This window comes from Anser anser (genome assembly GCF_964211835.1).
Source record: "Anser anser genome assembly, chromosome: 8".
In the NCBI taxonomy this organism is placed as follows: Eukaryota; Metazoa; Chordata; class Aves; order Anseriformes; family Anatidae; genus Anser; species Anser anser.
In genome coordinates, this window is record NC_139728.1 from 2,929,374 (window position 1) to 2,943,629 (window position 14,256).

General features: G+C 38.4%; 1 protein-coding gene across 6 annotated transcripts in view; it reads left to right on the top strand.

Moving 5' to 3' along the window:
• The window catches only part of SLC35A3 (solute carrier family 35 member A3), a 21,740-nt gene continuing 7,484 nt past the window's right edge, over positions 1-14,256 (top strand). The window contains exons 1-6 of one of the 6 annotated variants that reach the window (XM_083847571.1): positions 54-155; positions 6,954-7,169; positions 8,717-8,921; positions 9,788-9,942; positions 10,035-10,157; positions 11,337-11,508. In XM_083847571.1, coding sequence (XP_083703697.1) covers positions 7,101-7,169; positions 8,717-8,921; positions 9,788-9,942; positions 10,035-10,157; positions 11,337-11,508 — 724 coding nt within the window. In that variant the 5' untranslated portion in view covers positions 54-155; positions 6,954-7,100. The other 5 variants (XM_083847575.1, XM_083847574.1, XM_083847572.1 and 2 more) reach the window with 5 other exon arrangements.

Consider the following 14,256-nt stretch of genomic DNA (forward strand, 5'->3'; position numbering starts at 1 on the left):
GCGGGGCGGGAGGCGAGGCGAGGCCCGGCACGGCTCTGGGAACGGAGCGGGCGGGGCCGCGGCTGCAGCCGGAGCCTTTGCGGGACGGGACCGCGGCGCCCGGAAACAGCGCGGGGCCGGGGCCGGGCCGTGAGGGGCCAGCGGGGCGCCCGCAGGTGGGAGACGGGGCAGGGCCGGGCTTAGGGCCGGGGGGGGGAGGCCTGAGGGAGGCCTCCGCTGGGGGAGCGCGGGAGGTGTGGGGCTGGTGGGGGGGTGGGAGCGGAGCTGGGGGGAGGAATGGGGCCGGGAGGAGAACGGCGGCGCCGTGAGCGTGAGGGGAGGGCTGCGAGCGGGGCGGCCTGGGGAAGGGGAGGTGGGGAGGCCGGGGGGTTGGGGCAGCCGTGCCGTAGGGTGTTGCTGCCTCACCTGCCGGCCCTGGGCGTGCCCTGTGGCAGGCGCTGGCCGTGCTGGATGCGCTGCTATGCGTGAGGTGATCCCAAGTGCACGGCTCGTAACCGTGTCAGGGCACCGCCACTTCACGGCCGGGTGCTGAGGCGAGAGGGGCTCCGCCAGTGCAAAGCTGAAGTCAGAAAAAGAACACACGGAGGTACTGAGCGTAGTAAGATGTGTATTATGGAATACATGGGAAGGTAGAAGATAAACATCAAAGCGTACTGCAAGTTGTGTCATATCTTAGTGAATCCTATGAAATCTGTCCTAAATGAGAATGAGGGAGAGCTGGAAACCAGGGGAAAGACTTTTAAGGAATGATTTGGTGGAGAAGATTGAGACAGCTTTCTGCACAGGGGGCTGTATTATTTGAGACCTAAACAGGCCTCAACGATACACAACAAAATTCTCTAAAATTGAGTGAGCACCCATTGGGAAGCTTTTCTGTTGTGGTGGCCTCTATGTAGAAGCATTGGGGTTGAAGGCAAGCCTCGCTTTTCAGAGAACTTGGGTGCAGACTGACAAAATGGGTTGGGGAACATGCATCAGTTGATGGACTGCTTCTCCCAAAATTTGTGGGGTGCCTTTCTCTGCGGGCACTGTGCATGACCCCTTCGTACTCACTGCATGTGGGTCCAGAGGGCCTGACCTGTTAAGTTCTTCTTAGCAACCTCCACAAAAAGCACTGCTGTGTAGACAGTCTGCTAGAGCAGACTCCAGCTCTGTGACTTTAGCTGCAGCAGGCTGTAGCTCTGTAACTCATGCTTTTCTTTTACCAAGGAGTAAGTGGCACCAAATTTTAGGGGCTGCAGAATGAGTTTGAAGCAGATGATAGCTGTAGAGAAACTGATTTACAATAACCCTTTCCTTTGGTAAACTGTAACTCATGCTTCCTTTGTCCATTATCTCTCCTTCTGGGAGATGAGGATCCATTGGTTTGGGATGCATGATGTTCTGGTATGTGGAAGCAGTGTGTGTAGTGAAAATGTAGGTCGGGGGAAAGACTATGGTAGAAGTAAGTATAAATTTGATTTAATTAATGCAATGTATTTAGAAGACGCTCTATATCCCTAACAATCCTACATTTCCTTATGCTGGTTGTGGTGCTTTTTGTAATAACACAAAAAAGGCAGGGATCATCTGAACCAGGTACCTAGGGGAATGAAATCACTTGTCTGCTTAAAACAGTTCCAAATTTGGCACTGTTAAATCAGGGCAACACATTCTTGATCTCTGGGACAAGCTTGCTACATGTAGCTAGCTATTCCTCTTATATGATTCTTGAATCACTTGCCATCTGGGCTTCAGTCCATGCCTTTATGCATGCTGCTTCCGCAGGCTTAATGCCTTCATTGGAGCTCAGGAGGTTGCACAGCTGGGCTGCAGGGGAGAAGGGATTCTTAAGATGTGTACCTCTTAGGTTACCTAAGAACATACAATGGTTAGGAGTTCGGGATTTTCCCATTTGAACCATTCACACTTTTGAATCTTGTTGTCTTATATTCAGACCCCTTCAGTACACTGCTTAGCTGTCTAAATTTATTGGTAATTACTAGCTTTCTGCAATAAGTGTCTGCAGTTTTATTTTCACTGTAGTATCTTGCTTGCGTTACTGCACTCAAACTATGTGGCCTTGTTGGAGGGTGGCTGTACTGCCTCAAGCACACAGACTTGGTTAGTAATTCATAAGTAGCATAACTGTGAGCTGTAGCTGAACCCCAGCTGTATTCAGTGTTCACTCTCTCAGCACCTTAAATCGAGCCACGTCATTGACTTGACACATCTGCAGGAGCCGCAGTGGGGCAGCGCCTCAGTTCATTCCCAGCCTGACATTGCGCTCACGTATGTTTGAGGAGGGATGGGAGTTTGAATTAAGACTGAGAACTGACTGCCTGCTTGCTCACAGAGTCTGAGTGTGACTACGAGTATCTTTCCATACTGTGACCTGTACAATGAATGCAGTGTGTGTACTGTTTGAAAAAAGAGAGAGGCAGGTTGTATCAAATTTCCATGGTGGCAGGCAGGCGTTGGCTTAATAACTTGAGTCAATATAAAACTATTGCACTCCTGTGCACATATAAAAAGTCTTTTATCTCATAAGCAGTGCTGAAGGTAGATTTAGTTCAATGACGGCCTGCATTTTCTGAGCACTGAATATTTATACTCAATATGCAATTTCTTGAACACTCATCAAGCCAAATTAAATTCTCATCAGTCAAAAAAAAAATCTTATCTTTGGGTTCTTAGCGTTGCTGTAAAGGATGAAGTTTTGGTTGGTTTTGGGTTTGTTGGTTTGCCGGGGTGGGGTGTTAAAGTGTGTTTAGCCACACTGAAAATTTGTCTTACATTTGAGATTCACAATTCTCAACTTTTCTCTCTGATACGTAGATTAGAATGGTGACTTTTTTCCCAAACAAATAAGAATAAAAATCCTTTGTGTGGTCATTAAAAAGAAAACAATAACAACAAAGTGTTACATTCTGCATAGTTTTCTGTCAATATGGAAGAAAACCTTACCTAAGTTCCAAGCAATCTGTAGCATTATCTGAAAGCAGATATTAGTTAATGTGTAATTGCATCCTCTTTATTAGACTTGGCAACGTCAGACATTCTGGTTGAATGATATGCCAGTGAATCACTGATATAGCTTTCCAGTATCCTTGGCAAAAGCCTAGGTTTTTGGACCAAAGTTGAGAAGAAATCATTGGCTGGTCTTTAGCAATTGCATTTTAATGTGTAACTGGTCTGTCTATAATTACCTTTTAGCATCAGCATGATTTTTAGAAGGCCACATTTCAGGAGCTAGGTCCATCAGTGTTCTACTGTGTTGTGCTTGATATCCTTCCCATGAAATATTGTTTGAAAGTAGTGATGCTTTTATTTTTTTTCACTAGTTAAGATTTTTTTTTTTAATGTAAAAGGAGAAATTGAAAATATTACTATAAGGAAACCTTCATTTGGAGAGAAAAAAAGAAAAAACATCGTTACTCACTTTTTGCTAGAAGAAAAAGGGAAAAACTCTGCTAGAGTATTTGCTCTTGTAATACTTACGAGAAGAATACAAGCTTAAAGAAAAACAGTGCACTTAATTTACATTATAAAGTATCCAGCAAGAAGAATGAATAACAAACTGAAAAACAAACGAAAGAGCAAGGTAAGTTGACAATTATAGTTAGTTTATGTGAGGGAACAGAGGTGAAACCTGTATCCAGTATGAAGAAGATGGAAAACATTAATAGTGACGTTTTAAACATCAGAAGTACCAGCTTTGAGGTTATTAAAAATATTTACAACTTTATTATGGTTTTCATAAAATTGACAGACGTGAAAGATTTACATATTTGGGGCAGAATGGGGAAGAGATGCGTTATTGAATGCTAGAAATCCAAATTTGGCAGTTAAATATTTGTATGCGTGTAAAATCCTGTTCAGAAACCAGTTTGGCAGCACTTATTAGATTCTGAAAGGTCTTCGCTTCCTCAGTAGCATCTGAGATATTTATTTACATGTATAAACTATTCGTTGTATTAGGTATTGCTTTCAGGTGTAAAGAAGGCTATATTGAGCCCGATAGCTTCTAAACCAATGCTTTATGGAACAGAATCTCCCCCTAAGGAATGTAGCTGGGTTACAGAAAGTAGCATGTTATTTGCATGTTATCCAACCCAGGGAAGAGGTCAGTGCACATGGTAAAACAGAGAAGGAAGAGTTTTAGTGGGGGAAAAGAAAAAGAGGTCCTTCATGTTCCGTGAGCTAGCTCTCACTCCGCCTCCCTATTGTGCTTTTCCTCTTTGTTGCCAGATTATTATATTTGTGTAGTGGGTTCACGTTCCTTCTGAGAACACAGTCCTGTTTGTTTAATCTGCTGTCTTGATTTCAAAGATTTTCACCCAGGAAGTGCATCCATACCTGTTCCGCCAGAATGAATTAGCGTACTTTACTGTTCACTTTCCTTTTTTTCCCCTTCTGTAAGGCAGACTTAATCAATGTTTATTTTCTGGCAGGTCCCAGACACAGAACCTGTGTACTGGCACACAAAACTTAATAAACTTTTCCTTTTGCATTTGTTAAGAGTCTGGCAAATTCTGTCAGCTTTGTATTATAAGTGTGTGACTGCCTTTTCTTTGGTTAAGCACTCTTAAACTCGTTAATAGTAAAACGGAATAAGAGCAAGCCACAGCAGTAACTTCTGCTGTAAAAGACCTTCAGCAGTGAAAATGCTTCACAACTGGGCTGGGAGGAATGCAGTTCCTGTAGTGCTGTCACTGTAAAGATGGGAAACGTACAATTTTTAGTTTTTGTTTTGTTTTTGTTTTTTTAACTTGCCTGTTTAGAAGATAGGGAAGAGTAGATACAGTTGCCCTTAGAAGTTATTTTTATGACAAATCTTTTGATAAATTGGTAGAAAATAATGCACACACACTACTTCCGTTGGCTATGGGATGGCCTCATTTCGCCGTTTTCTGTTGGTCTGTGTTTGCTCTTGACCCAGGGCATTGTTCCCAGGCTGTCACCTAGGAAGGCTTTTCCTTTTTAATCCGCAAACTCCTTTGTGTGACTTTTGGATTGTGTCTTACAGTGAGTTACTTGGCACCTGCCGCTCACTGACTAACACAGCCTATTGTGTCTCTTACCCAGTAGATAGCATACGGAATAATTGCATGCATAACTTTTACTGTGGATTGCTACAGTCATTTCATGGAGGGCACATTATTATTTTAATTTGTGAATTTAACCTGTGCTTTTGTTCTGAGACTTGCTGGAATTCATACTTAACTGCTTTCGTGTTGTTTTATCCGCTTCTCAGGATAGTGTTGTGTGTTTGGTTTATTTTGGATGCTGAATTCCTTTTTAAATTATTTTTGTATAAACCCCTGAAGTTTCAGAAATGTAAGGAAAGTTAAATTTAATAAATTTAATTAAAAGTGAGCCTGCTGCAGTGACTGTAAGAAAAGCTTTCTAGTAATTGAAACTGAATTAGTGAAATATATTGCAGAATACTAGTTAATTTAGGATAGTTTATAGTTGCAAAAGAAATGCATAGTCAAATGAAATTTGGATCATTTGAGCATGAATTGAAATCTTTTTTAAAATTATCAAATAATGAGAAAATGCAAGAGCTTAAAAATTCAATGAGTCTAAAACATGCTGATCAAATAAGATATATATATTTCACTAATTCACTAATTAGCCTGCCCCTCACCTCTTCCCTACCTTCTGTGTCAGTTGCTCTTGCTGTTACTGTAGGGTGCGGCTACATGGTACGCTGAGTAAACTGTGCAGGAGCAGTTTATTGTATTGTATTTTTCTCTTTTACCTAGACTAATAAAAGAAAAAGATAATGAGCCTAATAAAGTCGCAGAGTTAATGTGACCACTGAACACCCAGTCTTTGAATTAGCACGTGTAAATCTGGTTCGTGAACAGATGCATGCTGCAGAGTACTGAGTAGCCTGTCCAAAGTCCGGTAAGAAATCAGCCTGGGAGGAACCCTGTACACAAGAAGCGGGTCAGGAACTTTGACTTCGTTATTGATTTAAGACCTCAAGGTGCAGGCTATTACTGATGACAGTATTTAATTTTGTTTATGACTGCACAGTCCATTGCAGGGGGGGTAGCAGGAGCTCCTGGCTAGATGGGTGATTACACCTCTGGCAGTGATCTGTACATCTAAACCTCCTGTGAAACTGCAGTTGAAGACAGTTCAGCTGTTTAAAGTTCAGTACTTGGCTCATCTTCTGGATCCAGTCCCCAGTTTGCACCAAGTTTTAAGGACTGATATGCAAATGTTATAACAGCAGGGAATAGAGATAGTTGATAAGACACTGTTTGCTCAGCTGAGGGTGCTTAGTTCATTGGTATATATGTAAGGATCAGAACTACGTAGTTCCTGCTCTGTGAACCAGTTAGTTTTAGTACGGCATGAAATTTGTTCTCTGCAAACCTGTCATGCTGACCACTGACAAGACAGCTTTTAATCTATTCAGCTATCAAACTGGACTCTTAAAGTGCATTTTTTATGAATTTGGGAAACCCTAAAACTGCTTTGGTGAATTATTGTGAAGAAATACATTCTGCTACTGGTGCTTTTTTGGACATGTTGTTTGGCTTCACAAGGCAGCTTGGTGAATGGGTCAAAGTGGAGTTGTGACTGCATTTCTGGAAGCAAGATTACATCGGTACTATTACTGTGGGAAAAGTTCCCTTCTTTGGATCATGATTACTGATCGGAATAATACTGTAGTTCAAGATGATGTGGTATGTGCTCCTTATGGATTTGCTGGTGGGCTTACTAAACTGCCCTGCTTGTTGGTAGGCTTTCATACTGAATGCTTTGATGCTTGCTCATAAACAAGGTATTGGTGATACATTTTTACACTGCGTAGTATACTATAAGCTGCTTAGTAAATGGTTGTATTTCAGCAAGAAATGCATGTGAATGTTATTTTTTTTGTGACCTATTTCATCTAAATTATTGAACTCCAAGAACTGTGAACATTTCTAAAATAATTTGTCACTTTACAGGCTCCCAGAATGCAGAAATTTTGGTCACAGTTCAGCAGAGATGTGTGTTCCCATTACCTATATTTTGTTTAGAAGCTTTTTTGAAAAATGAAAACCAAAATGTTTTTTTAAAAAAATACTTATCTGTAAGGTGTCTCTTAAGTACTGATGCCATATAGAGACTCAGCTGACTTTGTATACTTGACTGCAAAAAATCGTCTACAGCTTAGAGAAAAGGTAAGGGCAAGTCAGAAATATTTGAATAACACAGCTCTACAGATCTCTGAAAAAATATCCGTGATAATCGTTGTGAAATGCATCTTTAGTTAGAGAAGTGCAGTCAGAGAGAAACCACTTCAGTTTCAGTTGCAAATATTTAGAGGTACCAGCACGTTGTTCTGCAGTATGTACAAAACTAGATAGTTAAGAGTCAAAATTTGTGTAAAACATGTTGTACTCTGTAAATGTAAACATATACAGGGACAGCTTTGGCAAATGCATCCAATAAGTACTACACATCAGCTTTACACTTCTAAAAATTAGAACTGCATGCAATGTATTGACTTGTTACTATTTTTCTTTTACTTGAAAATGTTCGTTAACTTTTAATTACTGGTTTGCTTTTATTTCGGCATTATAAAACATTGCTCTGTTTTTAGAGTAAGTGGACAGTGAAGACTAACATTTAATTTTCTAAAGGGAAACATTTCTGAAGAAGATCCATATATACATACTTAACGTGTATAAAGAATATCAGAAAACAATATAACGTGCTGAATAGCAGTGGTGCATTTTTGAATTTCCTTGCAATATATCGTGCTTCCAAAAGCAGAACTGCTTTCTGTTAGTCTCCTGCACTAAATTAGTGCTCAAACTGGTGGGAAAGGGCAAAGAAACGCTGTCAGCTTTGTTGAAAGTTCATTCTAGGTATGAAGGGGATACAATTTTACTAGTGTAAGGTTTGTGGTACTGAATGCAGTATGAGAAAGTAGGTGCAATCACTTATATGCAACTCATTTTTTCTGAGCAGGATAATCAGCAGGACAGAACTAGTGGTTCCCCTGTTGCCCCACCATCCTATATATCTTCCTGTCCAACCCTGCATCCCCACAACTCTCCTGTTCTTTTGGCTTTGGGCACACCCCTTATTCTCACTTGAAGCAGGCTAGTTCTTACCCAGTCTTACACCGTCACAACATCACCTAGCAGGGCAGAAATTGCAGCCTGAAAAACTCATCAGAGAGAGGGAGAGAGAGAGAGAGCGATCTCCTTCTTCCACCTCTCCGTTGTGGGGATAGCTCATTGCAGCAGGTGTACTGAGCATTCTGCAGTACCACAGTATGGGGTTTCTTATTTTATATTTTGAAGATATCTCTTTATATAGGTGAAGGCTCAGAAGGTCTGTGACTGGTTTAACTTCAGAGATTTCTTTTGTGAAACCAGTTATTGGAAAGTTAATTGTAAGTTAGGAGTCCTTATTTGACTATTTTTAACAGATAAGGAATATTCCACTGAATTCTTCTATTAACTATTACATTTAATATTCTGATATGCTTCCCCATTTCTAATCATGTATTAAAAAATATTTGTAAAGTGTTAAATCTCCTTTCTCTCTTTAAATATCAGATTAGGTTCGTTGTTTTCTTTTGCTGGCTGAGGTCTCTGGCTAACGTTTTTAATATGCTGATTCCTAAGGGAAATGTCTGTTTGCAACGTTACCTTTTAAGCCTGTTTTTATATATGTTTGGTTTTTTGTTTGTTTATTTGTTTTGGTTCTGTTTCAGGAAAAAAATAATCAAGAAATGTCTACCAATTTAAAGTACCTTTCCTTGAGCATCCTGGTTTTTCAGACTACAAGTCTAGTGTTGACCATGCGTTACTCTCGGACACTGAAAGAAGAAGGACCTCGTTACTTATCCTCTACTGCAGTAGTTCTTGCTGAGCTTCTGAAGATTTTTACCTGTATTCTGTTGGTCTACAAAGACAGCAGTATGTGTTAAATTTTGCACCTAGTAATTTTTGTAATCAATATGCGGTATTGTAATAGCAACTGCAAGGCAGCCATGTGAATATGGGCCCAAAATAAAACATTTTCCTTCCCATTTAAGAAATATTCTTGGAAAGACTGTAGTCATACTTCACTTCTCAACGCATAATATATTGTACATTTGCTGAAGAGCATTCTCTTTAAATGTGTATGAATACTAAGGTATGCAGGAATAAATTTTCTACTAGCAGCTTGAAGCTTGTGTTTTTTCAGGCATTTTAGGAAATTCATAAATAGAAGTAGGAAAAAACATGAATGGTAATGTATTAGTGTATAGCAAACAAAATGACAGATGCTGGAGGAAGGAAGCAATTTCATTATTACAGAAAGGAGCACAGTCTTAAGCTCAGAAAAAAGTATATTTGCATTTACTATCATTCTTACATTGTATATTTTATACTGCATTTATCCAATTCCTTGACATACATATTTGGTCATCAGTAATTTAAAAACGTCATTATGTATGCATAAATATTGCTGACTGTAGGCTCCTAAATGTGTACTGTTTAGCTGATGTTCTTTAATGTATCATCTTGAAATATATATATGATTATTAGTAAGTTTTAATTTAACATAGGTTGAATAATTGTTCTAGTTCTGATAGTCTAGGCTACAGCAGGACGCTTTGTAGGACGTTTTAAAAAGATGAGACTTATGAGAACCAAACAAACATTATACGGTATTTTGAGTTCTTGATAGTGGTGATAGCTATAGAAAGGGGGCAATAATGTTGAGAACAGTACATTGCTCTCCTTTTTTTTTCCCCCTCTCCATTTAGTTAATGTCTATTTCTGTGTTTCTTTGGTAGAGTGCAATTTACGGGCTCTGAACAGAGTGCTACATGATGAAATCCTTAATAAGCCCATGGAAACTCTTAAACTTGCAATTCCTTCAGGAATTTATACTCTTCAGAATAACTTGCTGTATGTAGCATTGTCAAACCTAGATGCAGCCACATACCAGGTATTGTACATTTGGATTGCTCTGGAAGTTTAAAAAAAAAAAAGGAAGAAAACATGAAATATGTGGTAATAACTGTTTCTGGGTTCTTTTAGGTTACATATCAACTGAAAATTCTTACCACGGCACTCTTTTCTGTGTCCATGTTAAGCAAGAAATTGGGCGTATACCAGTGGCTTTCATTAGTAATTTTGATGACAGGAGTGGCATTTGTGCAGGTAAATAGTAGCAGGTGGTTTGTAATATGCTTGTGTAATGTGTTTAATCAAGGAACATGAGTTTCTATCTTGATTATACAGCTTCCTGATTCTACCACCTCTGTGCCAGTAGCAGAGTACAGCCAGCAGCTACAAATCACAATTGGCCAGGGCTAGAGGACACCAGAAACAATTCAAAGGCAAAAGATAGCAACCTCTTCATGTGTTCTGCTGTAGAATGTGACTGGGCCTCTGGAGCATCCTTCAAATAACAGCATTACAAGTACTTATTAGCACACTTTTTCTGACATTAGCAATTTGGATTCACAGGCCTTACATGATAGCACAGTCCTGCTGCTCGCCTTATGATACAGTTTCACCATGGTAAATTTACTCAAACCTTTTTGAGAGCAAAATTCATTCCAAATGATATAGCTACAGGGGTTCGTAGTTTTCAGGGGGTAGGATCTGGGTACAAGAGGCTATTCTAAGAATTTTTAGTGGATTTTAGCATATCCTAGAAATCTTTATCTTAAATCTTAAGGATTTTTTAAAAATTCTAAGGATTAAATGTTATGGAACTTTCAAATTTAATAATTAAAAATGAGAACAGAACATTCTGACAGTAATTAACAGTCTCTTCAATACATTGTTGTCCGTGGCATTGCCGTTTATTCTGTTAGCTTTAGATATATTGTGAGGTTTAGTTTCACAAAGTTCAGCAGGTTTTAGCTCTCACACTGAAGAGTGATTTTGTATGACACACACAAAAGACAATTCATCACATTTTAAAGACAGCTGTTAAAAGTGGTATTCTGATTTATACTTGTATGGAGAATAGGTAACTAACTGGCATGTGGTAAAAGTTAGTGACTGTGAATAACCAGGACAGATCATGTTGGGATTCAGAAACAGTGCTGACGGTCCAGAAACGTGTCAGATAAAATCCTGGCCTGTTTAAATTGATAGGTATTCTCCCAGCTGAGTCACAACTTTACTCGTTACAAATATGTAGAAAGAAAAATTACGATTTTGCAGTTCTTTAGAAGTATTTGTGATGCAAAATACAAAACCTTACAAGCATGTGATTGTCTGCATTTAGTAACTATTATTATTGCTTAAAAAAAAAAAACTTGCGTGTAATAGATGCTCATGAATTTATTTTAACAATGACATTTGAATAACTGTTTTTGCATCCAGTGGCCTTCAGACTCTCAAGCAACAGCTGCTAAGGAACATTCAGCAGGATCTCAGTTTGTAGGCCTGATGGCGGTTCTTATAGCATGCTTTTCTAGTGGATTTGCTGGAGTTTATTTTGAGAAAATTTTAAAGGAAACTAAGCAGTCTGTGTGGATCAGAAACATTCAGCTTGGTAAGTTTAATTTTAGTCTTCTGTTACAACAGGAATACTGTATTCTGAAGAATTAAGATAAATGTGCAAAAAATACAAAATATCGAAAACATTTTAGTATTCTGCATAAATGTACTTTATAAATAAGAGTAGTTTAAACTCTGCTAGGTAGAATTCTAGGAATTGCTTTCTGCTGTCAACCTAGTTCTTGATTTAACTTGATTATAGAGTGTTTGTAAGTTTTTCCAGAATGTGTGAATTGAATTTGTATTTAAAATGTTCGAAAGAATGTTATCTTATGCAGGGTTTTGTATATCCTTTGTGTCTTTTGCACTAATTAATCAGATAAATGTACATAGTATCCTTTTTTTTTCCCCATATTTTTTCTTTTTATTAGAGAGCATAGGAACATTAAAACTAAATATGTTCCTAAAACAATGCTTTGAGACCTATTTTAAAATTAACATTTTTTTCTCTTGTCTGGATAGGGAGTTTTTATAGCTTGGCACTTTTAATACAAAAAGAACTCATACATTCGTGAATAAAGTTGAGGTAATTTATTATGATTATTTCAGTAAAAGAGTCAGTTTGTTTTAGTTGTCTGTGTAATCACCAAAGAAAGGTGTGTGCAAATGTTCATCCTAACTATTTGAACGCCTGCACCTATTAGTAAGGGAATACTTTCTATTTACAAAGTAGTTCTACGACTTCTAGACCATAGATATGAAAGGCGACAGAGTTGATCCATTTTCCTGAATGTGTTTTCCCTCACTTCAGAGCAATCTTCTCCAGTTTATGGGATGAGAAATACCACAACAGCAATATCTTTTTGTTCCTGTTTTTGCAATAGGAACACAATTGACTGATGAACTTGCCCTCTTCCTCTAGTGGGATACCTCTGGTCCTCACCTGTAGGCAATAACTATTATTGCATATTTAAGTAATTTTTTGGGGCAGAATTTGAACTTTACAACATTTAGTATAGACTTTTGATCAAATTCACGGTACGGTAGACTTAAGTCATGAGGATGTTTTGATCAGGTAGTGTACTGGATCTTGTAAAAGGTAATGAAGTACCATAAAAACAGGAGATGGTGTGTTGTTTTTTTAATTAGCTAGTCGCTAATATTTGTTAACATTTATTGAAATTATATGCATTAAAGCTAAGGTTCCTTGACCAGGGATATACCAGGAAAGGTTATGTTATGGAATTTATGGAGGCAGAGAAGGATGAGTGGCTGGGGCTTGGTCCAGGGTCTGAGGTAGGGTTTTGGTGTTGTGGTTGGAGTTGTAATGTAAAATCTGCTGGCACAGACAGCTGAAACTAGAACCAGAGGGAGCGTACTTGTGCTGGGAGATGCACTGCTTGCCCGTGGCTTCATGCTGTTGTGACCGTTTCCCTTCCCAATGATAGCCAGTAACCATGATTAACCACATGTGAACAGAGCTTTTTCTTCTCCCCTCGTGTTACAGTCCTGCATACTTGTTTGACAGGTAGTTTGAATGGCTTTGAATTTGGAACAGGTAAGAAGCAAAAACATGAGTATTGCTTCTTGTTTCTTTCAGAGATTGGCTGAAAACCCAAATAACTTTGTAGACAGGCTGTTGACTGTTTGAACTGATTATTATTACTCTGAATTTCCATAGCACTATGGTATGCCACAGTGCAGATATCAGATACAAATTCCACTTAAACACTTATAATTATTGAACAAATCAATAATCCCTTAAAAAAAACTCTTCAGATTTTTCTACAGTGCATGAATGTATGTATGACAGCAAATGACTTTACTAGTTTGATAGTAAGCCTGGTCATACATTGAATGTTTCAGTAACTGTTTCATGAAAACAATGAGATCAGAACAGATTGCATGTTAACATAAACAGTTTAAGGTAATGAATAACTGGGACTGTGATATATGAAGACATAAATGTTTGTAAGAGTAGTGAGAATCAGATCACCTGATTTATTTTTTTTAGTTTTCTTCAGTACAAAATTCAGTAGAATATGTTTCCTGTTTACATTTGTTTTTCAGTTCAGAAATGAAATTAATTTTGTCGTATTTCATAAAGGATTTCCTGATACAGCTTTTAGAAAATATTTAAAACATTAAACCATAATTTCAGAAATACTTCAGTGTGTCCTTTCTGCAAGTGCTAGTTACCCACTTCAGACGTTATGTCATTCACAAACAAGTCAGTCACAAGCAACAGCTTTGAAACAGAGCTTTACTTAAAATACAAAGAACAAAAAACATACATCCAACCTGACTTTCATTTTCATATCTGTAGAGACTTAGTAGAAATGTAGGAAAAAATGAAAAAAATATTGGAATATTTTTTGAAAAGTTGTCTTCATTCAGTTTCTAACACATGCTAGTATCTTACCTGGGATGTATGAATAGTTGGTTTCTTGTTTCTCTATTTTAGCAGCTCAACGAGAAAAGAAAAATAATTGGTTTAATATGAATCAAATCTAAATTACTAAGTATGTCTACAAAAAAAAAGTATTTCATGTCAAATGGAAGGTTTTACTTCACTCAAAACAAGGCCCTTCTTTTCAGATGCAAGAAAAAGCAATGAAAATAGCAGTCAGCTTTTCACAGAAATTGAGTGGAGTAAGTGATTCCCCTTTCCTGCTCAGGACTAAAGCCTAGAACAGTCATGGAGGAGATGCTTTCATCACTCCATTCCTGAGGGGATTACAGAAAGTTTCCTGTCTGATAGCAGAACACTATAATCACCAAATTAGAAACTTTAAAATCTCAC